At 48.5% G+C, this 22,654-nt stretch overlaps 7 protein-coding genes across 8 annotated transcripts; 2 read left to right on the forward strand and 5 right to left on the reverse strand.

Annotated features, from left to right (window-relative positions):
* Positions 1 to 16: 16 nt before the first annotated feature.
* RPB9 (DNA-directed RNA polymerase II core subunit rpb9) lies at positions 17 to 1,538 on the reverse strand. Its single transcript, XM_066116565.1, has 3 exons — positions 1,086 to 1,538; positions 417 to 506; positions 17 to 315 (listed from the first exon to the last, which is right to left on the reverse strand). The coding sequence occupies exons 1-3, from the start codon at positions 1,341 to 1,343 to the stop codon at positions 271 to 273; spliced, it is 393 nt and encodes a 130-aa protein (XP_065978447.1). The 5' UTR covers positions 1,344 to 1,538; the 3' UTR covers positions 17 to 270.
* A 1,686-nt stretch (positions 1,539 to 3,224) lies between these two features.
* Positions 3,225 to 5,531, forward strand: pin1_1 (peptidyl-prolyl cis-trans isomerase Pin1). The gene is made up of 3 exons (XM_007811484.2): positions 3,225 to 4,316; positions 4,383 to 4,639; positions 4,695 to 5,531. Exons 1-3 carry the CDS (start codon positions 3,318 to 3,320, stop codon positions 4,702 to 4,704), a joined length of 1,266 nt encoding a protein of 421 aa, XP_007809675.2. The 5' UTR covers positions 3,225 to 3,317; the 3' UTR covers positions 4,705 to 5,531.
* Positions 5,236 to 7,491, reverse strand: J3458_001150 (uncharacterized protein; the record flags this gene model as incomplete). Its single annotated transcript, XM_007811485.2, has 1 exon — positions 5,236 to 7,491. The coding sequence occupies exon 1, from the start codon at positions 7,081 to 7,083 to the stop codon at positions 5,236 to 5,238; it is 1,848 nt and encodes a 615-aa protein (XP_007809676.2). The 5' UTR covers positions 7,084 to 7,491.
* A 102-nt stretch (positions 7,492 to 7,593) lies between these two features.
* J3458_001151 (uncharacterized protein) lies at positions 7,594 to 10,899 on the forward strand. Of its 2 annotated transcripts, XM_066116566.1 has the most exons (5): positions 7,594 to 9,023; positions 9,125 to 9,404; positions 9,458 to 9,657; positions 9,712 to 9,979; positions 10,037 to 10,899. In XM_066116566.1, exons 1-5 carry the CDS (start codon positions 8,836 to 8,838, stop codon positions 10,664 to 10,666), a joined length of 1,566 nt encoding a protein of 521 aa, XP_065978448.1. In that variant the 5' UTR covers positions 7,594 to 8,835; the 3' UTR covers positions 10,667 to 10,899. The 2 variants fall into 2 exon arrangements, with proteins under 2 accessions (XP_065978448.1, XP_065978449.1); XM_066116567.1 differs by having other exon boundaries at positions 7,594 to 9,404.
* A 212-nt stretch (positions 10,900 to 11,111) lies between these two features.
* Positions 11,112 to 13,006, reverse strand: J3458_001152 (uncharacterized protein; the record flags this gene model as incomplete). Its single annotated transcript, XM_007811487.2, has 2 exons — positions 11,112 to 12,538; positions 12,586 to 13,006. 2 exons carry the CDS (start codon positions 13,004 to 13,006, stop codon positions 11,112 to 11,114), a joined length of 1,848 nt encoding a protein of 615 aa, XP_007809678.2.
* A 38-nt stretch (positions 13,007 to 13,044) lies between these two features.
* J3458_001153 (uncharacterized protein) lies at positions 13,045 to 17,916 on the reverse strand (the record flags this gene model as incomplete). The annotated part of the gene is made up of 3 exons (XM_066116568.1): positions 13,045 to 14,387; positions 14,418 to 15,019; positions 15,137 to 17,916. 3 exons carry the CDS (start codon positions 17,914 to 17,916, stop codon positions 13,045 to 13,047), a joined length of 4,725 nt encoding a protein of 1,574 aa, XP_065978450.1.
* Positions 17,917 to 18,930: 1,014 nt separating this feature from the next.
* On the reverse strand, positions 18,931 to 20,867 carry J3458_001154 (uncharacterized protein; the record flags this gene model as incomplete). The annotated part of the gene is made up of 3 exons (XM_066116569.1): positions 18,931 to 19,861; positions 20,138 to 20,477; positions 20,537 to 20,867. 3 exons carry the CDS (start codon positions 20,865 to 20,867, stop codon positions 18,931 to 18,933), a joined length of 1,602 nt encoding a protein of 533 aa, XP_065978451.1.
* Between the last annotated feature and the right edge of the window lie 1,787 nt (positions 20,868 to 22,654).

A 22,654-nucleotide genomic window follows, 5' to 3' on the forward strand; every position in this document is an offset into this window, starting at 1 on the left:
CATTGATTTGACTTTGTACCAATAATGTTGCATTATTAACCTATGATCCTCCACCTCCTACTGGTTCTCCTCCAATAGTCATGCCCAGTTTTGCATGACCAAAAACATGTACAATAGCACTAGAAAATAATACGCCATTTTCTTTGCTGTGAACCCAAATCAAATCTAATGCAAATCAAACTAATCCATCCTTCTTTTCCATCTATCCACCTATGCAGTAACATAAACCCGGTCTGGACATTGGGGAGGTATCATGACTCGTAATGACTATTAGTCGAAGATATGACCGCATTCGCAGCAGACATAAAACAATTTCTTCCCATCCAGCCAAGTTAGCAAGCTGCATATGAAACCCAACAAGTTTGAAACTCAATCATGACTCAAAAGAGCATTAATTGGATTGTTGGATGGCTTACCATGCCAGTTTCGGCACTTCGCTCCTGAGATTGGAAAAACACAGCCTCTTCGTGGTTGCACCTGGGGCACGTCTTGTTCGACCGTGGGAGCTGTGGCCAAGAAAGAAAAGCAAAACTCGTGTCAGCCAGCAAGTTCAAAGCAAGGAAAACGAGTTCCGACGAAAAAAAGGACACACGCATCCGCCGCAACTCCTAGCTAGTCTTGCGTCACAATGAAAACTCGCCTGCCCTGTTGCCAATCCCGGTAATGAATATGTAGATATCGATGTGAGCGATGCGGTTCGACATTATGGAGATATCGCACGTATTGTAGAAGTTCGTAACTTGATCTTGAGCCCAAATCAACAGGTAATGGTCCCGACGCCGTAGTCTGAAAGACTTGTCTCCGAAGTTGCAATAGAATTGAAATCGGTCGAGGTAGGGGTGTACACTTCGTCCTCGACTTCATCCATGAGTTCTTCGTCGTACTCGGCAAAAGGATCATCGCAATCGGCCAATGGGACAAACTGGCTCAGGCTGATCCATTCCATCTCTTCCTCATTATCCATCTCTCATATCCATCTCTTCCTCCCATCTAGGTGCAGTCATATCTGCTGCCAAATCCCCACAGATGTAGCAAAAAACAGGGCAGCCACAATATAAGCAGATGACACGCGGGACATGACTAACCGTTGGATCAGATCCAACATCCTGGGTCACACCGGCAGTTTCGCCAGCAGAGTTATTCAGGACATTGCGGAAGACACAGGTAGACTGGGCTTCTTCAGTGTACTGACACGTTCGGCAGGTGAATTGCAATTTGTGCGCGTCTTCATCTTCCTTGGGGTATAACATGTTGGAACATTCTGAACAGAATCGGAAGGTAATTTGCTCAAGCTTCTTGGAGCCGGAGTCTTCGTATGAGGTTGTCGACTGGGGAGTGGCCATTGCTGCAGCGTGTGTTTCTCTAGTGATAGAAAATGCGCTGAGTGGTGTTGGGTTGGGTTGGATCTGGACAGTTCCTCCGACAGCGGTGGATGGGATCGACAAACGTGGCGAACTGCGTCGTTGAATGGCCGGGGCGAAACGTTTCTAGAAGAAGCGACGGCGGCCTTTGGCTCCCCGAAATGAGCAGCGGTCAAAGATGGCTGTGTTGATGAAGAAGCGACACGACAACACGCGTTGATGAAGGGGAGGTAAGGCCCTTTTGTGGTGGTTGGGCAAAGCGAGGCGAGTTTGAAGGCAAGTGGGCGGACTGGACGAACAGTGGAGTGGGGCAAGCCATCAGGCAGCACTTGAGAGATCCGCCACGCAGTGTAACTACCAAGATGGAGTATTGACAACGTTGACAGCGATATGGGCGCGCCTGGTCACCTATGCGTCAAATGTGGAATGCAGATGACTATTCAAGTGGTGTCTTGCAACTCTTCAGTCGCCTGGCCTTTTATGTTTCGAGCCTGTGGCGTCGGTGTCCAGCATGATCTGGACCTTGTCTGTGGTCCCGAGTACATTCATTCCCAGGCGGCTGAATAGCTTGTTGTCGATGGACTCGGAGCCACTATACATTAGGCACTAGGCGACTTTACCAGAAATAAACAAAATTGGCTAGCCATTTTCTCACCCAAGAACTACGAACCAAACAAAGCCTGGCCGCCGACTATCACATCTGACTCATCCACTAGCCAGGAGTCCCAGTTCACGATTGAAGCAGGTTCACTGCTACGGCACCCATCCCACCTCCCCCAAAACACGCGCCGAACAAGGCCTTGTCATGAGGCTGTCAGACACTCATCATACAATGGACATTGTCTTGATATATTCATTACGTTGCAATCTCACGTGCATGTACCTGGGTAACCTACCTGGTGAGGTAGGTATAGGTCATCTGTAGCACCAAAATCCGAGGGATTGCCCAGCGTAAACCATTGATGAACACATCCGCGGAAGACCTCCATGTGCTGGAACGTGACCATTTTAAAATGGGGCGTCGGTAGTTGACACCGACTCTCGTGATCGACTGTTTGTTTAGTGGCTTGTACGGAGTTCATACTTCAATGTTGGCGCCTAAACTCTACTAATATTGACCTGCTCACGCGGGAAAGCAGGTTCAGTGCTGCAACCAGACGGAAACTGAGGCAAGCGATGTCAGGTCTTTCAAGCAAGTCGTAGAACTGATGGTCAAACAAATAGGTGACCTTGTAACTGAACTTCTAGAAGGCTTGTATGGCACGAGGCTCTCCACTCAGTGGCACTCACACACAGGTCACACTCAACTAACGCAACCCCCTCATTCAACAGCGCAATCTAAGCAAATGCAATGAAGATTTCATCTTCAATCCCGGACACCGGAAACATTGAAGCACAGGTGCATCCAGCCAACCAGTCCGCCGCCCTTTGTGCAGTTGTCCAGCAGACTCTGGACGTCTGGTGGGGCCGCACAACGAGGCGCCCTGTAAATTGCCCACTATTACAGCGCGCTAAGGGGTTTTTTGCTGACTATTCTCTGGCTATTATTTATTATAAGATAATTAAATAAAATTATTTACTTAATATATAAGACTTTTATTAATTAATAATAATTTAAGACTTATCTTATAATAATTATACTATTATTAAAAATAAGAGTTATAAGCGTAAATATATATAAAGTATTTATTTACTTAAATATTTACTTACTTACACGTATAGCTTTTATTTTTAATAATAATATAACTATTATAATATAAGTCTTAAATTATTATTAATTAATAAAAGTCTTATATATTAAGTAAAAAATTTATTTAATTATCTTATAATAAATAATAGCTAAAGAATAATCACTAAAAAACCCCTTAACGCGCTATAATAGGTACCTAGATAGGTAAGTAGGTACCTGGTATTAGGTATTATGTCGCACCAGACCCAGGTGCCCTCAAGCGCTCCATGTCCGTTAGCATGTACCCGCTAGCACCAGGGCTCTGGACGAGGTCACTTGGCCCAGTAGCTGCTCCGCACCTTATTGGCCGGCTGCGCGTCTTCGCCCACCGGGGCACGTCATTCCCTGCCCTGAGCCTCGACTCGATACCCCGCTGTTTCTGCACTCGACCACCCCCGGTAGCCCGTCAGCCCGTCAGCCCGTCAGCCCGTCAGCCCGTCAACCCGTCAACCCGTCAACCCGTCAACGGGTCGCCTGGGGAAAGCTCTTCAAGCTGCCTCGTCCAAAGCGCATCATCGCCAACCGGCCGGCTCCTTGTTCTGTTCACCTCGTCCTCGACCACCTTTCGACTCCGACCCCGATTCCGACTCTGCATCCGCGACCCGAAACGTGACAAGTGCATCGCTGCAACGCTTTGCCATCTCCTCCATCCCCGTCTTAATATAAATACTTGGTGTACCTATAGTTTATCCAAGCTTGCCCATCATCATCCTTATCGACAGCTGCCGCTCTCTCCTCCTCTCTGCAACCGCAACCTCCCCCCTTTCTTCGCATCCGCACATCCTTCTACCTCAACCCATCATGGTATGTCAAGAGTACTTCCCGTCTACCCCCCGAAACTCGCAGCTTGTCACCGACGCAGCACTCGCTGCATTGCGCTGCGCTGCGCTCACCGTCGTCATGGCATGCCACAATCACTACCCCTCTTCTTCCCTCGTAAGACATGGCTAACACCTCCCAAGGCTGATACAGGTCTCCCCCCAAACTGGGAGGTGCGCCACTCCAATTCCAAGAACCTCCCGTACTATTTCAACTCTGTCGAAAAAGTCTCCCGCTGGGAACCGCCGCAGGGCACCGACACGGAGAAGCTAAAGCACTACATGGGAGCCCATCACAGCGCCGGCTCGCGCCCCGGCGCAGTGCCGGGTGTTCCCGACGGCAAGATTCGCGCCGCACACTTGTTGGTGAAGCACAAGGATAGCAGACGGCCTAGCAGCTGGCGAGAAGTATGCATTACTCCCTTGTCCATGGCTCGAGCATAAAAGAGTTCAATGTTGTTAACGGCGCCATAGTCCGAAATTACACGCTCCAAGGACGAGGCTATGGAAATCATCAAGGCCCACGAAGCAAAAATCAAATCTGGCGCCATTTCTCTTGGCGACTTGGCCCCTACCGAGTCGGATTGCTCGTCTGCCCGTAAGCGCGGCGACCTGGGCTACTTTGGCCGTGGGGATATGCAGAAGGAGTTTGAGGATGCGGCTTTTGCGCTTAAGCCTGGCGAGATGAGTGGCGTCGTGGAGACGGCCAGTGGGTTGCATCTGATTGAGAGGTCAGTCGAAGAACCGTGACGCTTGATGGGAGATGATTGCTAATCATAGCCACAGATTGGAGTAGTTCAAGAGTAGTAGCAGTCCGTTTTGGTGGTGGTGATGGTGATGATGATGGTGGGGGAGATTCCCACCTTGCCGTGGTACTGGTGGCCACAGAACAATGCGAGAAATTGTTTAATGTCGAGCTTACATGTTGAAAAGCTTAAAGTTTCCATTCGAACTCGAGAAAAAAAAGCGAAACATATTGCCGGTGCCGCGAGCCCCCCTACCAACAAACGCAGGGAAGCTCACATTTGTCATATTCAATTACAGCCATGTACTTTTGCCTTGCCGCTTATAGGCTACCTACCTAGGTACCTAGGTAGGTATAGTTATATGGCGTATAGACAAGCAAGCTGTATATGTAGTCATCATGTGGGGCTATGTATATCTATGTGTACCCGTTATTCATAATGCCACGTGTTGGAAAAACCGACTCCTATCTATCGTCCAGCGATGGCCATAGTAGTTCCCGTTAAAAAAAAAAGAATTTTGTCCAACCATGTCCATTTCTCATAAGCCTCGTATGCCTCATAATCCAGTTACAGCTCGTTACTCACCATGAAGCTAGCTTCAGAGCGGTATTTTTGAAGGGTTCCAAGGTTGTAAACACGACCGTCATGACGCCAAACATGGTCATGGACAGTGCCGCGTAGGGCGCCGCGCGACTCTTCACCTCGTAGAGATACGATACCCCCATGGCGGCGCCGTTGATGCCGATGGCAGTCCCAGCTGCGACGGTAACCGTGCCGTCGTCGTCGATTTTGTCCTTGCCGGCTTTGCCTTGCGGCTCGGGCTGAACCGTTGGCACGCACAGCTTGTCCAGGAGCACGGGGTACATTAGCTGTCCTAGGATGCCGTTGCTGACTACGAGCGTCGCGTTTAGAGCCACGTTCCCCCCCAGAGCCTTGACGGAGGGTTTGGCCAGGGCGAGGGTGGCGCTCCGGGCAGCAAAAGCCAGCGATTCCTCTGGCTGCAATCCGAGGGCGCGGGCAAGCATCACGGAGAGGAAGACGTTGCCTGCGGCGGCCGCGGTTGAGAACAGCAAGGTGGAGATGCCGGAGATGCTGAAGAGCTGTTTGCGGCACTCGTACAGCTTGAACCCCCATGCGACAATGCCGCATTCGAGCAAGGACAGGGCGAAGTCTCCCGCGCCGAACCACGGGGCTGGGCTGTCCGGCATCAAGGAGTCCGAGGCGACGGCTGTCCAGATGGCGTACAGGGGAGTTCCGCTACTGAAGTCTCCGAGGACCTTGGGGATGCCTCGGCTGCCTTTGAGCAGTCCCTTCACACGGGTGAAGCCAAGCATCAGGAGGGTTGTTACCAGGACGGGGTTGACCATGGTTGCGAGGCTGTGACGGTACCGCACGTTTGAGCCGAAGAGGTTCGACGACTTGAGCGTGCGCTGGAGTCGTATGGCGACGAGCCAGCAAAGCCATAGTGAGAACCCGTCCAGCGCTCTGCCGTCGTGAACTACGAGCTCCAGGGGAATACCGATGCCTATAATCCCGACAAGGCACAAGATGACATAGCCGTTGCTTCTCAAGATATGCCAGACGTTTCTATCCTGATCTTGGACTTTGGCTTCGTCAACGGGTTGCTTCACCACGGCTCTATCTTTGACGTCAGCGGGGCCGGATATCCGGTCCTCTGTTTTTTCAACCGAGTCGTCTGATGTCAAATACTGCCATGGCCGGTCGTAACATTGGGCTGCAGCCCGCCGAATAGTCCCTCTGGCCTCGTAGCGTGAAGCAAAGGCAGATGCCTTGGTCTCCTTGCCTCGTACGTGTTTCGAAGCGTATGACTGCAAAGTGGTGAGGAGCAATAGGCCCGAAAGGGACAGCAAGAAGACTGAAGCCCACGAGATTACGTTTGTAATAGCTACACGTCTGTTAACGTGTGACGGAAAACGGATTGTCGTTTCGCCTGTTTGAGGCCGGAAACTCACCAGATGTTGCGATGATGTAGCCAATGTCCCGGATGCCAAGGACATGATTGAGCAGGATGATGGGCACGCTGAATCCAATTCCGAGCTGGGCGTTGATAAAGTCCACCTGTGTGTTTGCACCAAAGCAAGAAGTGAGCTTTCTTCACCTCCTCCACCTCCGAGTTGCGGGTGCAGAAAAGGGATGCCACCAACCTTTGATTTGACGCGTCGGTGGTAGAAATCGCCGCAACTCGGACACACCTGGCCAGCAGCTGCCATGACGGAGCAGATGACAATCATGCCCAAAATAGACCCAAAGTACTGGAGTTGCGCAGACGCCAGGACAAAGCTCAGGCCCCAGATTGTCAACTCGGTTGCGAGATAGATTGCCGAAACACATACGACCCAAAACAGGTGGTGAATGGCCTCGCTCCATCGGGCTCGCCACACGGCATGGCTAGGCGCGTTTCTTGTCATGATGTCTTGGTTCGGTGGTTCGGTGGTGGTGACGGGAAGCAGAGGAATCGCTTAGGACTGAGACTGCTCTTAACACCGAAGAAGCTTGTGACATGGTCAATGGAAAATAGCAATTCGGAGATGAGCAGACATGCTTGGTCTGATTGACGGCGTGATGGCTTGTTCTCTCTCTCTCTCTCTCCCCCTTACTGTACAACGGTATGTTTCTGGAAATAGATTTCGGGATCGAGGAGCAACATACCCGTCAATGCCGTGCCGAAGGTTTGAGCTATACGAATGTGTTACACTCGGGGTGTTTTCTTGGGAGCTCTCGGAGAGTCGGGCAACACTTTACAAAAGTCAAAAACGATGGGGAGGTTGGCCATGAATCGAGGCCAATGCTAGGATGGTTACCAGAGTACAGTGAGTGCATGGTCAGCAAGAAGTGAGCAGCACGCAAGCTACATGGCCAGAGAAGTCAATTATATCTGACAGGGACGTCAGTTTGTGCTAGCATCAATTCGTTTGGCTGTGAGATGAGAATTCTTTCAAGACAAGAGTCAAAATGAAGATTTAGGAACCTTGATACCAAACTATGAGAACTGCCACGACCTGTATGCCGTATGCCATGGAGACATTTTGCACCAGGTTTACGTACAGAACAGACCACCATTTACATTACATCTGGTTTGGAATTAGCTATACATTGGACTCCCAAGAGTCTCCTCCGGAGTTTGCCGTCGCAGAAAGTCCGCGTCATCACGCCAATGCCGGAACGGAAGCCTATTCGGCTAGAGGGAAATTGATATCAGAACATGTACAGACAATGTGTAGGTAATGACTCCAAGGACTTGTCTCTGGTTCACAGCATGGACGCTGCGATACGTCGGGCGATTGTAAACGGTCCGCTCAGGGGTCGAGCGCGGCACAGGGCTCGGTGAATGGCCAGGAACTGAACAGAGGCAAGGTACCGCGACCGCAAAGGAGCGGGCTGTGACGTTGAAACGATGCTTTCGGGGCCTGTGTAAAACGGCCAAGACTTGTCCACTGTATGCGTTCTGATGGCATCTGATTAGGCAGAGGCCAGTTGAAAGTTGTCAAGCATCACAAAGAAGCGAAGTGATTCACACATGGGGTGAGGAGGATGCCTTGCTCGTGAGCCACACGTGGCCGCGGCACACCGGCATTGGCATTGTGTTCAAGGGTGGTCCATCATGGAGCGTGGCATCGTGGCATCGTGGCATCAACGGTGGCCAGAGCCTGGTGCTTCCCAAGTCAACTGCTGGTACGATGTTGACGTTACTAATTTGGGGTCAACTTGCGTCGGTACCGCACGTGCGCGCCATACCTAGTGCCGTCCAGCGAGGGGCTTTAGTTGTGCCGGACCCCTGGCCGTTCTGACACCCCACTATCCGCAGCCCTTACCTCTGCCGGCCAGGTGCCGACATGCTAAGTCCATCAAGCCTATGTTCACATGTGCAGTCAGCCATCTTCACAATTCAACCTCAACCTCAACCTCAACTCCCACTCCCATCGTCACTCATCAAGCTGCCGTCGCCAATTCTCGCTGGCACGCAGCCCAATGCATCAAGCAGCTGCGTCACCGGACGCAGAATCAGTTGCCATCCAGCAGCCGCTACTCGTCGTCACCTCGCTACAAAAGCGGTCAGCGGAATCCATCTAGCTCAGACTGCATCGTGATACAGACTGGATCCCCCTCCTCGCCAACAACGGACATTTCAGAACGCCACCTCGCTTCATCATACCGTCGTCATGAATACGGAACAAGGGAAGCAGGCTGGATCGCTCCTGCTGAAAACGTCCCGAACATACGGCATTCAGACAAGGAAAGATGATGTGCAGGCCGCCATCAGTCATCCCCATCACGGGCCCCTGTTTGCCGAATGGGCTTTGACACATCTGATATCTGATACCCTTTTGACAGCCGACGAGCTCGATGTGTGGGTAAATCTCCATGCTGCGATATTTGTTCTTTCCACTGTGAAGCGGGAGCCTGCAGCGACTGAGATACCACGGACTGTACGCTAATCTTGCATCATAGATACATGGCATTGGATAGGAATGGCCGCGTAGATCAGCTAGCCGACTTGCACGACCTTTCCGAGGTGCCGGCCGTGACTGAGGATGAATTGATGGCTGCCATCGAAGAGCTAAGGCGATGTACGGAGGGTATTTCCAAACAGACGGAAACACTGCGTCAACAGCAAGATGCCCTATCCAGAATGGTAAAAAAGCAAGCCGAAAATACTACCCGCCGAGAGGAGTTAGAACGTGTCCAAAGAAAAAAGCGTGAATTAGAGCGTGATCAACTTGCCAAAGAAGTAAGACTACAAGCCGTCATCTGCACACTATGAGATTTAACATGCTACTCAAGGTTGAGCGGATGTCCCAAGAAATTACCCTCAAAGTCACGGAGCTAAACCAGCATGGCCCAGCTCTCAATGAAAGCATCGCAGCCCTCCTCCAATCCGACGATAAGCTCCTCTCGAGTCTCCAAAAGCTAGGATGGGAACTCGACCAACCCGATCCAGGCGAAACGCAAGACATTGAAAAGCTCCGAGAAACGTGCATGCGGTAAGATGAAACTAATTACAGACTGCTAAAATGCCATCTAACGCCACAGAACAGTCTAATCAAGGCAACCGTTGAAACCGTTCGCACCAGACTCGACACCATCCATTTGGAAACCCTTGTCACAGCAGAGCGATCCGGAACCGCAAAATCAGCTACAAACGACCAAGTCAAGACCCTCCAAGACGAAGTAGAATCACTTTATTCTGAGATTCTGCCTGTCGCTCAAATGTCTATTGACCAGCAGTATCTCGAACCTGCGCTCAAAGCCCTCTCTATAAGAAACAGCCAAAGCATGGGCAAAACAACCACATCCTTGACATATGTACGTCTCCACCTCGGACACGCTCACACCTAAACAAGCTAATAACACGGACCTTAGATTAACGAATGCCTCACCTATCTCGTAGATCGTATGGATAGGCTCCATGCACACGTCAAGTCACACAAGTCCCACCAAGCTGCCACTGCGGCAATAGCTGCCACCGCAAAGGCAGAAATAGCTGCTGTAATCCCCTCTAAGAAACCAAGACAAGCAATTCCCCCTTCCCCCGTTCGAACACGTAGCAATACATCCGAGGCGCGCCGACGGCGAAGATCTTCTGGTGTCCAGGAAGAGTCCCCGATAGAGACTCTCCTTCAAGACCTGGCCGTGACACTGCCACCTGATTGCATCAAGCCTCAGGATCAAATCGGCTTCTTGGAGAGGGTACTAGCTGAAAGAACTCGCAAAGGCAATGACGTGGCGAAAGGAGCGCAGGAGGGCTTCGAGATGACCGCGCGCGCACATGTAGAAGATGCGCGACGGGCGATCCAACTCGTTCGGGATAGTCTCCTGGCAGAAAGTTCCTTCGGTGATGTGAAGCTAGTGGATCCGGATATGGAGGGCTCCATTTCGGTGCTGGCGCAAGAGGTGAACAAGGCCAAGGAGAAGCTGCGATCGCTCCAGGGCCAGAGTATTGTTGCGAAGAGTGAGAAGAAAGACGAGTTCATTCAGAGATGGGGATCGTAGAGCGGGAATGTAGGTGGTGTTGTAGGTATGCGTGATGAAACATATTTCACTACGGACGGTGAGGAACAATTTATTTGACTGATAAGATACTGAGTGTTTCGTAATTGAGCTAGCTGTAGAAGCTGGTACAGCGCCTATCAGTTGATAGTCAAATCTCTAGAGACTGCATGCAGCTGAGCACATCCGGAGACCTATTATACCATGGATAGTTTAAAAATAGACTCTGTTCAGCGTTTTTGCCACAGTGTTTACGTCGAACCAGTAGCTTCAAGAAGCATTTTGCGTTCAAAATCCGAACAGCAGATCGAGAGAGCAAATCCATTCCATATATCAGCTATTTGTCCTTTTAAAAGCCCATCCATCCCTATGCACAAGATGCACCAAAGATCCCGCCATCATCTTAGCTCTATTCCCAATATTATCAAAGTCAACGAAATCACGCTGCTCAACCGTCCATTTCCACATCCCCTTCCTGCTTCACAAACACGCTCCCCTCATCCTCATCCACCTTCTCTCGCTTCACTGGCCGGGGACCATGATCCTCGGCCTCTTGATCCCGCTTTCTTTTCTCTCGCTCGGGAAAGTCACTCTCCGTCAGGAACTCGCCGTTAAGCATCTTTCCCACATGCGTCTTTGAGATATTATTACCATAATGCCGGACGTTTGTAATAAACGACTTCAAGAACGGGATTGGACTTGTAGTCAAATTAAGGCAATTGGGTAACTCATCAGCGCCTTTACCCCTGGGAATGAACCCATCAGAGTCCGCGTTAGTGAAGGAATCATTCCATGCAATACCAAGGTAGGTGCACACATCAATGTACTCCTTGAACGAGGCAAAGTAGAGCTGACCAGCAAAGAGATTAAGTTCTAACTTTAGGCGTAAAGGAACTTGACGCTTGATCGGAGAAGCAGGGATTGTATAAAGGTCCAAATCGTCAACACGCAAATACGAGCTGTTTTGTCGGGCCGCGTAAATGTGCAGTTTGGTTGTTTTTGACCTTTCAATCATTTTGTACAATGCTTCGGCTTCATATGGGCTGATGATGAGCATATTCGTGATAATCCCGTCTTTACCCGCAGTTGTGAGAATGTGGTGTATAGGTCTTTTGAACAAGTCGCTGCGCTCTTGGCTGGTCCCCGCGGTTTCTTTGACAACGTTTGCAAAGTCTCTAGAGACTCTCAGTTGCGACGGAAGATTTTTCAGGTCAAATTGCAAAGCAGCTGTTGTGTCAGATAAACTTGTGAAGGCTCCGATGATTCCAACTCCGTGGTCTCTCAGCGTCCCATACTTCACAAACGCTTCAACGTCTGCGTGTACTTCGTGAGTAGCTACCGAGCATATTTTGGAGCGGTATAAGTGGCGTTGTTCTGCAACTTGGGCCTCAAGTTCGTGCTCTCGCTCCTGCTCTGTTTCACGCTGTTGTTCTCTCTCTTCTGAACACCCATTGTCAACTGCACCCAGGTATTGAAACTCTTTGAGCCGCTCGTGGATCAGAACCGCCATGTCATTATCGACACCCGTGGGGCTAGTGAAGCTATTTTGAGGCTGGTATAAGCTTTTTATAGTGCGAATGTCGGTTTCTTTGAAGCTGTTTGCTGATGCTCTCCTCAGAGCCATGTCTGGGGACTCGCGAATTTGGGCCCACGTTTTGGACTGCTGTAGGTATCGGAACCCTTGTTTCGCCCAAATGGGTAGGAGTTGGCCAGTTTCTATCGCAGTCTGCTCGATAGACCAGTAGATGATATCTTCAATAGAGGGAGGCTGTTCGGTGGTGTGGTTTATCGAAGCTTTGATCTGAGACTGAATATCACTTGGCACGTAATATGTAATGGATTGCCCATCTCCGAGTAGTCGCATTCGCATACAGGCTGGGAGACAGTCAGCCAAGTTCAAAATATTGGGGGGGTTTAATTACCTTGAGCTAGCTTGTCCTTAGTCAGGTTCCTTCCAAGAGTGACAGCCGCCCTAGATGTTGATGGCAGCTTCAAGTCTGTTCCTCGTGAGTGAGCTTCGTCTAAGAAGACTACGCACCTTTCCATTTGCCTAGCGAATGGCGATAGCTGCAAACTTTCAGTCTTTCCCTGTTTATCCAACACAGCCAAGTCATGATTATCGTCGCAGTAAATTGCAGCATCTATAGCCACTTTTCGCGATTGTAAGATGCCTAGCCAAGTCCTTGCCACCTCCTCGTTTGTGAGATCAATGAGGTAGGCACCGACGTCAACGACGACTCTTGTATTTGGCTCTTGGGTCACAATCTTTTGCAAGAAGTCCTCGGATATGTTGGTGCTGTTTGGGGGGTCGAGAAAATGCGCGTGATTATGCAATCCCAGCATTTTCTCTAAAACCAGGGCATCAGTATGAGCCTGACTTATCAAATCCTGTTGTTCAGCGGCAAAAGTGGTTTTAAATCGTGCGTGCCGCTAAATCCAGTCGTAACCAGCTCTTTAATACGCCCAATGTCCCAGCCTGATGCTGAAATCTTTTCCGAGTATTCTCTTAGTTGCTTCGGAAAGACAATGTACGACAGGTAGTAGTCAACGCAAACTCTTAGAAACCTCAAATGAGGGAATAGGTCTCGCTTGCATAGCTGAGTGTCTTCCAGGTTGATTCCTTTTACATCATGCCAGGCCTTGGGTAGATCTGGAGCGGCCTTCACCCACTCTTGGTATTCGATATGCGACCGGTCAGATTGAAGGAGGTGCATGAGAGTTTCTGTCAGGTCCCTATCGTTTAGCCCATTGTAGTAATACGCAAGATACGTCTTCGTAATAACGGTGTCCGGTTGGCTGTATTCGGAACCTACACTGGGCGTATCCTTTGCTCTGTAAGGCACTGCGAGATCTGTTCTAGGCGTTCTGGTCTTATCAAGACCATAGTTTACTCGGAACCGATCTCGTAAGGCCGCAGACAATACTCCACAAGCAATTAAGCCTCGAATAAGATATAAGAAACTCGTCATCTGAGGCGCCCAGCACAACTCCTTCTCAATAAATTCCTTGGTCGTTTCTTTTAGAGTTCTATCAGTGATAAATTCGAGAACTTTTACCTTTTGAGCTGAGAATGAGCTCTTTTGCGGCATGGGAAAGCCTATTAAGCCAGCCTTGCAAATTTCTTCTGCTATTCGTCTCTCCAGAAGTTCCGAGGCCGCCCGAGTTACTAGAGATAGCTGAGGATACCTTCCAGGTCCCATGGGCGAAATCACCAGCCCACCAGGCACCTCTTCCATGACAGTCTCCGCTTCTTTGCTGGCGATGGTTAGAATCTGTGAAATGACACAACAGCGCTCCCTCGCGAAATCGATTGGCTGCTCTTTACCTAGAGGGTAAACCAACTCATATTTAGGCGAAAACACGTCGTCGCTTTCGTCAATAATGTCTCGACAACTATCATCCAGTGAATGTTTAATGTCATAGAGTACCTCTCTCGCTTTCTCGGAACACTTGCTTGAATAGTCAGATATCATGAGGTCTAAAGACAAAATTTGCTCCGGTTGAACAACGAGAATGCCTTTGCGTTCCGCACAATCCCGTATGATTTGGTGGAGTTTGCCCACAGACGCCTCTGTCAGAGTCATATTTCGAGAAATTGGGAGATGATAGACAGGTCGGCCTAATAGGCCGCCCAGTCGCGACCTCATGATTTGAGACATTTGTGAGAATTGTGGCCTAGTCACAATTAAACGAACGACGTGTCCCTGCTGGCACAGTGATGTTGCTATGATCGGTACAATGACCGAAGACTTACCTTCGCCCATATTCAGTTGCATAATAGAGTTCTGGCGATTCGGGGGCTTCATCATGGCGTCCGCAAACTCACCCTGAATGTCGCGAATACGAAGGTTATTTTCGACTTCAAACACTAGCCATTCAGGGTGAAACATGGGGTCCCAAGCCCTAGGCTTAAGCCCATTCAATTGCTTTAGAGCATCTTTATGCGCGGTCTCCGGGAGAAGAAGCAATCGATCCCAATTCTGCAATCTTGCTAGGCGTGAAACAAATATTACAAGCTCTCGTTTCCATTGCAATGGTATCTGCTCATTTGACACAAGTTGTTCCACAAGAAAATGAGTGCAAACTCGGGGCAAGCCGGGTTGCATTGCTGCAGTGTCGAGTTCTGCCAAGCTGCTTTGTGGTTGTGAACGTCGGAGAAGTGCTTTTTTGATACCAAGTAAGTGATCTTCAAGCTCTTTCTTCGCTTCATTCCGGCGACGGAGTATCTGTGGCTGAAACTCTTGCCAGGATGTCTGCAAGAGCACCTCTTGTTTGGCTCTTTCCAATGCTCGTCTACTTTCGTCTAGGTTTGTAGCATAGGCGACCTGATATGGAGTTGAGGCGCTTTTCTGCAGCCTGTGTATGAGAGAGAAAATATGAGAGCTTGGCTGAACCGAATTCGACTTTGTCAAATGTGGAAAATGATCGTTGTTGGTTGGTATTGTTGGTGGTATATTGACCTGGAAGACGTACCGAAGGTCAACGCCATGTATCGTTCGCTGGAAGATTTTTTCGCATCGTGACTCATTGAATTTTATTTTATACTTTTGAGACTTGGAATATAAGAGGCCGTGCCAATTTTTGAAGTGTTCGTCAACTTTCGCATTATCAGTTGCCTGCCGCCAGAGAGACTCGACATTAGATATAACCTTGTCTTTGTTGTAATGCATTTGCAGGTTATTATAATTTGTTGGCCACTGAACCTCCGTCTTGCCCCACTGCTCATGAAAAGCTTCCGCAAGTTTAGTATTCTCCGCTCTTGCCTTGCTCGGGTTGTCTTGTGCGCCGTTGCTGCACTGTCCCCTTCCTGTCTTTTTATTTCGCACAGTGCCTCGGAAGGACTTGCTTGATTGGGAAGAAATCCTTGCGGCATTAACTGCGTTTTTTAAATCAGGGATTTTCGGCCGATGTCCTCTGCCCAGATCAAAATTCCTAGCTTGAGGAATAGGTGGTGTTGAGTCGGCTGGCAAATATAAAGCGCCGGTGAGAATATGAACCAACTCCAAAACGACATGTGGCGAGAACGCTAGGGTGGCAATATAAAAGCTAGCTTTGTGAGTGTTTATTTCCTTTCGCTTATGAATCAGCTCAGTGCATATCGAGAACCAAGTTTTAGGAAAAAACTTTCCTGGCTTATCCAGCAGGCCGGCGTGGTACTCCAGGTGGTTTGACTCGCCATCTTGACATGGACCACTGGTGAGCGTTGTCGACGGCTCTTTCAAGGTTTTCCTTATTTCAGCTAAAAAAGTCATCTGCTTAATACTCTCAAATGAGTTCGAGTATTTTCCGCACCGACCGTTTTTCATCGCATCGGAAACTTTAAAAAGGTTCGTGAATCGCCTAGTTCGTCCCGGAAATCGATCTGGGTCGACCTCGGGGCTCTGGCTATCATTCACATTCTGTATTACTTTAACTTCCGAGTCGGTATATCCATAGTAATAACTGTCAGCTGATTTTATCTCTTTCTGAATCCCAGTGGCTTGAGAGTAGAATACTGACGATCGAAGCCGAGCTCGTATACGCAGCTTATGCTGCTTATCACCATCAACTTCAGCGTAGGCTTTATTGATAGAACTTGTCGGCTCAAAAATGCCGTATCTCCAACAGCTGGTAACTATTTGTTTGGAAAGTTCGGCGAAATCTGGGTGGTGTGCGAGTGGAGGGAGACCGTTCACCCGGACGGCATACTGGAGTTTTAGTCCATTCTTTGGAGCTGACACTTTCCACTTCTCGCTGAGTTTGTCTATTCTTTGCAGTTGCTTCAACATACCTGGGGATAGAGCTCTGGGAGAATTAATTTCTGCGGAACGAAGTATTTGTAAAGCTCGCTCGGTGCCTGTGTATCCAGTGAAGGGATCAGGGACACAACCTGAAGTGTACCCATGAAGAAGTGCTAGACGAAGTGTGCTCTCGAAATCTCTGCCGCAAAGTTTCCCCAGGTACGTGTCCAATTCGTAAGCGAAAACTTTGCCGCGACTCGGCATATCAATAGTAACGCATACATGAGGATCATTTATCTCGGAAGTGACGAGGTTAACTTCACCCTCGGGAATAAGTAAAAGTCTGTGGGATCTTTCGTCACGTAAGACTAGCTTTTGGCGCAAGCCAATGAGAGTGTCAATATCTTGACAAGAGTCAACCCACATGCTTTGGTACTGCCGTGAGAGGATACGCGAAGAGCTCTTTTCTATGTAGAACTCTAGTTGAAGCCTGGGTAGGTGGACTTCCAGGTGCTTAGTGCGGGGGAAATAGACGAGGTGTATATCCTTTGGTTCTGCTAGAGAGGCAAAAGCGTGCGTAAATTGTTGCGATGCGTCACGAGCCGTATCAACCAGAACACCACCACTTGGTTCAGCTAGCTCCCAATAGTCGCCCCGTTTGTGCAGCGCCCAATTAGTGTCCTGGTGTTTCCACGGAGAGTGTTTTGGGCGAAACTCAATAACCATATTCTTACCCTTTCTGAAAAGCCAATGAACGTGCTTCTCAAAAAACTCGTTGGGTAGATTACCATCGAACAGCCGTCCAGGAACGAGGTCATATTGACAATCACCTGCTGTAGCAGCAATGATGAAGTCAGGATTATCTTTGGATCCTAGGCCTTCTTGGAAAGACTCTGGTGTTGCCAATAGACCCAGGGAAACTTCATGACCATGTATTTTGTGTACAGTTTGATACTGCATGCCTTTCTCACTACACTCATTGACGTCAAGTCGTGCATGGCCAAAAAAAGTAGAGTATGCTGCATGTTCCTCGATGTCCGGGGGAAGTTTTCCCGAAGGTAGCCCATTCACTAGGAACTCAGCAGTCAGAACATTAAAGTAATTCTTTTCATACGCTGCCGACCCAGGAATTCGCGTCTTTGTAAATACCCAATGGAATTCTGTTGTCAGCCACGGTTGTGGATCGCGTAACGTCCCTGTGTTCCGGCAACGGCCAATCGCTGTATCGAGACACTTGGTTCTAGTTATTGTGTTCAGTAAAGCTTTAAGTCCTTTATAAGTAATGCGTTTCCAAGTAAGGAACCAAATAGCTTGCAGTTGGTTCTCGGGATCGACTTGGATGTTTTCCCTGATAATGATGGAGCATTCTATAAAGATGGCAGCATTCTCCTCGGCGCTCAGCAATTCAACAAGACATTCTTCTCTAACGTCAAACGTTGCGACACAAATCAAGGCGACCTCCGCTGCTTTCTGGATGAAGCTTTCCTTTTCGGAGTTTTCAACTTGGCCATAAGCAGTGTTTCGTAGTTGCATCATCCATTGATTGGCAACTCGGCGACAATTTAATAAGCAAATTAAACTTGATCCAACTGGATTGTCATGGAAGCTTGATATGATTCTCGTGAGAAGTAAAATAAGAGTCCACAGTATTATGGTTGCTTCCCAATTGTTCTTAATTCTGTCTAACTCTTGTTGAATCAAGGTCACGAGTTTTTGAACGAAAATGGGGTCCTCTAGGGACTGATGTGCCTCTCCAAGCAACAAACCTGATAAAGGACCTACCTGAGTAGTCATTTGCAGAAAAATAAGCGCTGTCTCTGGTCTTTTGAAATCAACCGTGGGGCTGGCCAACTGTCTTAAGATGTTAGTCCACCGTGTATGGTGGCCTAGGGGAGCTAAAGCAAGCGATCTAAACTCCTCCTGCGAGATATGGGCAGGGCATTCTTGCAAGTCACTTATGGCGGAGTTGGCCAGTTGTCCTTGGCTTTGCTGCGTGGATGGAGTAACAAAACGTTGCAGAGATGCAACTGAATAGGGCAGCTGAACAGTGCAGCGCTTAACGAGAGTGGGAGCTGGGAATTCGGCAATGACTGAACCGGTAGATATGTCAAAGTATTCCCATTTATGCGTGTGATCTATAAGAATATTGTCTTTTGTTAGATCCGGACGTAATTTTATTATCGTCGTTTTGGGCTCTGATGCACTTGACAGCACAACTCGGGAATCGTTCGGGGTTTGTTGAACCTTCGAAAGCCATTTTTTAGTTCCAGGAGTATGTTGCAGATTATTAAAATGATTGGATATCGGAAGCACTTTCTTGGTTGTGTTATTGGTAGTATCGGTCTTCTTGACTAGAACATCCGTGAGAAAAAATATGGTGAAGTCCCTCCAAGCCAAATATGACTGTGGTGCTAGGAGTTCAAATACCAACTTCTTCTTCTCTGATTCTTCTTTCGGTAGTATCTTTTCGTATATCTCAATCTTCAGTTCCATTGCCTGTCTTTTGCTTTGGCATCTGGCGCAAGGGTCGTCAGTCTTTGGAGCATCCTAATCTTCCGAATCAGACGCTTCCTCACAGCCAGCATCACAATGACCATCATGATACTCTTGCATCAGTCGGCTGTAATCCTCAATCTGCTGATCAAGCTCTTCAATCTTTTCACTTTCTTTATCCTTGTCGTATTTTATGAGATCTTTGAGTAATTTCTTGCAATTCGGATCGTTCTCAAAGGCTTTCACCGCAAACGACGGTTTTCCGCCAAGGTCTTCGAACACAGAAGTCCCATATTGAGAATGTTCCTGTCGGTATTTGAGATAGCCTTCTGCCTTTTTTAACTGCTCAATATCCGTTTTGGAGCTCAGTAAAAGTGAAGACCATATGTTATGAGGAACTGGAGGCTTGCAGCATTTCAATTCCGGCGTATCCGCTGCCGCTATTTTATCGCAAGCAACCCAGAGCATAAGAATCCTAAGCAACATGGCTGAATTTTCTTTCGGGTTATTCTCGTAGGCCTTCCTTGCAATCTTGAAGTACTGAAACGCTCGATTTTTGATTGTGTTGCAGGCGTCTCCTCCTGTACCATGATTTTTAAGCCAGATATCCAGGTGCTTATCTATCCAATGCTCAAATGCAAATATATAGAAGATGGTATACTCCTTTGCTTCTTCCGCAAGCGCAAGCGACGCAAAAGTGTTTTTATCTGTTAATCGCAGTTGCGACACTGGGTTGTATGAGTCGCTCGTCGCTGCACTTTGACGGTGAGTAATGCTATTGACAAACAAGTTCAGACCAGGGATGTCGAAAAGTGCATCTGCTTCGATTGCTGATGGGCTAACTGGCGAAATTTCCAGAGAGATTTGATGTCTCTTAATCGTTTTCTGCCAGTTTTGCATCAATACCTCTTCTGCGTTTTTCAAAACGACCGTGGCTGCATCCATCCACTTCTCATCTTCAGTAAGCTCAAGTTTTTGCTTACGTCTGCAAATTTTAGAATAGATGCAGTGAATAGTTTCACTTTGTAACCCTCCTTCGCAAGCTTTCTCTAAAGCTCGAGACATGAAGAATATTATAAACTTTTTATATAAGATGGACTTCCCATCTTGCCGGCTCAAGATTAACTGAGAAGTAACACGTAAGAAAAGCCAGAAGGGTGAGCGTCTCCAACATTGGTTGGCGCCATTTGTGCCTATTACCTCTTCTCTAGTGTGTTTACAAATTCTGTGATCCTGTGATTGTGTCCCCTTATTAACTAACTCGATATATAGCAGTTCGGTTATGTTTGTTGGGGAAGGGACGTCTTGGCTGGCGGCAGCAACTTCTCGAAACCCATGGCTTTGAGAGCTTGTTATACCTTCCCAACTCATCCTTGCCAGTGCTGAGGAGATGAAGTCAAGAAAGTCATAAGTGTTTACATCGTCAGTGGGAATAGAGGCTGAACATTCAGGAAAGTGTCGGACAATGCGGCCGGGCGCTTCGACGATTGTCTCATCGTCCGGAGTAGACCCCCAAAGATCGAAAATCGTGTTCGCTCCTTGTCGATGTAACAGGATCCCAGCATTTTGAGCTTGAACATAAATAGGCAGATACGATGTCCCTACATGCATGGTGAGACCAAAAGTTCCAGACGAGATGGGAAGAGGACTCGACACTTACCCTGTCCTATGACTTGCTGTGATGCTGTGCGAAGGTTTTCGCTATGGAGGCTTCCGTCTTCTTTTCGAATGTTTTGAAAGTCTTGAAGAGCAATTATTAGCTGATTTACCTTGCTTTGCTCGCTGTTATTGCAGAGCGAAACAAATTCTTTTGCCGACGATAAAAACAAGTCAAGGAGATGGCTATCGCATGGCTCTTTGTCTGGCCTGTTGGGAAGCCCAAGTGGTAGGAACACATGATTTACCATGCATTCAACAATTGTGCCTTCGATGGGGGGATCAACGCCATCCATGTTGTCGAATAGATCTTGATTCTGAGGCTGGCTCTCCATTGTGAGAGACGAGTTGGCGAGGCTCCAAGGGAAGTCACCCAGTGTTTCAAGTTGAAATCCAGATGAGTAGTATAAAGGAAAAATGAGGGAATGATGGTGATGTGCTTGTGGGAGAGTACAAGGTGCGACTTGGCTTAGAAAGATGTAAGCAGTCGAAATACGTGCGGGTGTGCTGAAGGGCAAGAGCGTGAGTGTGTTTGAAAAATCGGGTGTGGTGAATAAAAGAGGAAGAAACATTTGAGCGGAAGCCTCGAGATGCTTTATACTTTACCGCGGGCACACCACCGGCCTGTTGACGAAGGCTGACAGCTGGCAGCTAATGTCTAGTCAACTGGTCAACTGGCAGCTCCAGCTCTGCGGGAACCAACTCCAAAAATCCTCTCCTTGCCTATCACAAGTTGGTGACCGCCAGGCTTGAGGTGAAGTTCCTCCACCAGCTCTGTCAACCCAGAGTGTTTTTCTTCCTTTTTTCATCATGACTTCTCAATATAGCATCTGTTGTGTTATTACTGTTTTTGACCTCTCTACATCCAGTAGTCTCGTCCACGAAAACAAAAAAATAAAAATAAAAGATAAAAAATAAAAAAACCTCGGTGTAGAAATGGTGACTTCCGCCATTCAAGCTAACATTGCAACAGTTCTAGCAAGGCGTATTCGTCTATTACGGCGCCTGTTATAAAGCCATCAGGTCTTTCTTTAACCTGCTCACGACCCATCTTCCCGACCAACTCCGCCATTCAAATTGTAAACGTGTTACATCAAGAAGCACTTCGAAAACTGTCAGGAAAACCCCACACCTCTCTAAACAACCTTGAACACGATCACCTGAGCTCTCTGTTGGCGTTTTAGCTCCACGGCGTAGTCTCGGTTAGGCCATTTCAATTTCTGGATATAAGGGGCTTCCAGTCGCTGAGTGAACACCAATGCACAGCCCTGATACGCTGCCTGGTTGACTACTCAAGTATGCTTATCTCCTCGCACAATGCTTATACCATGCTCCGCCGACGGCTGTGGTTGTTGGTCGCAACAGGTCAAGCCGCCTTCACGAACACAAAAGAGTGGACACTTTACGAGACCTGGCTTACTTGGAGTCCAAGACCAACTTCACTCAAGTCTCAAGGCCGGAAACCTCACCATTTACTCCATGTATCCGTTATATTTGCGTCCGTTGTTGATCGCCTCCATGAATTGCTTCAGATGCACAGAAAAGCTTCAGCGAAACCATACGATATGTGAGGCTTTCCCGTTCGTGCTGCTGTGAGACATTATGCTTGGAAATGCCCCGAAGAGCTTCTGTCGGGGGGGGGGGGGGGGGGGGGGGACAAACTGCTCAACCTGTCAAGAGCAAGGGTACACAGGGGGTTCACAAGAAACTTTCCACCTGGTCACGCCAGTTGGAGGGATCAGAAATATGCAAAGATAAGATGAAGCCTTGTCGGGTGCCAGCACCACCAGATTTTTTGCCAGCCAATCCCCCAACCGTTGACAACATACCGCTCACGTCGCCGAACACGACATCAGTGTCCAAAATCAAAGGCATACCGTCATCGTAACCCTTGCAGGCATTGGTTTCCTCAATACTATGGGCTCCGGTATCCTGATTGCCGCCCTGCCCCGAATTGCGTCAAATGCTGGCCTCTCCGATGCTTTGATCCTATGGCCGGCAGCAGTCTAAGCCCTTGCGGCGGGTTGTCTTCTTCTTATCTTTGGCGCAGCTGCGGACGCAATTAGGGCCAAAATTGTGTGGATAACTGGAAGTTATCTCTTTGTTGTTTTTACCATTGCAT

Source organism: Metarhizium acridum (genome assembly GCF_019434415.1).
Source record: "Metarhizium acridum strain ARSEF 324 chromosome Unknown scaffold_1, whole genome shotgun sequence".
Lineage (NCBI taxonomy): Eukaryota > Fungi > Ascomycota > Sordariomycetes > Hypocreales > Clavicipitaceae > Metarhizium > Metarhizium acridum.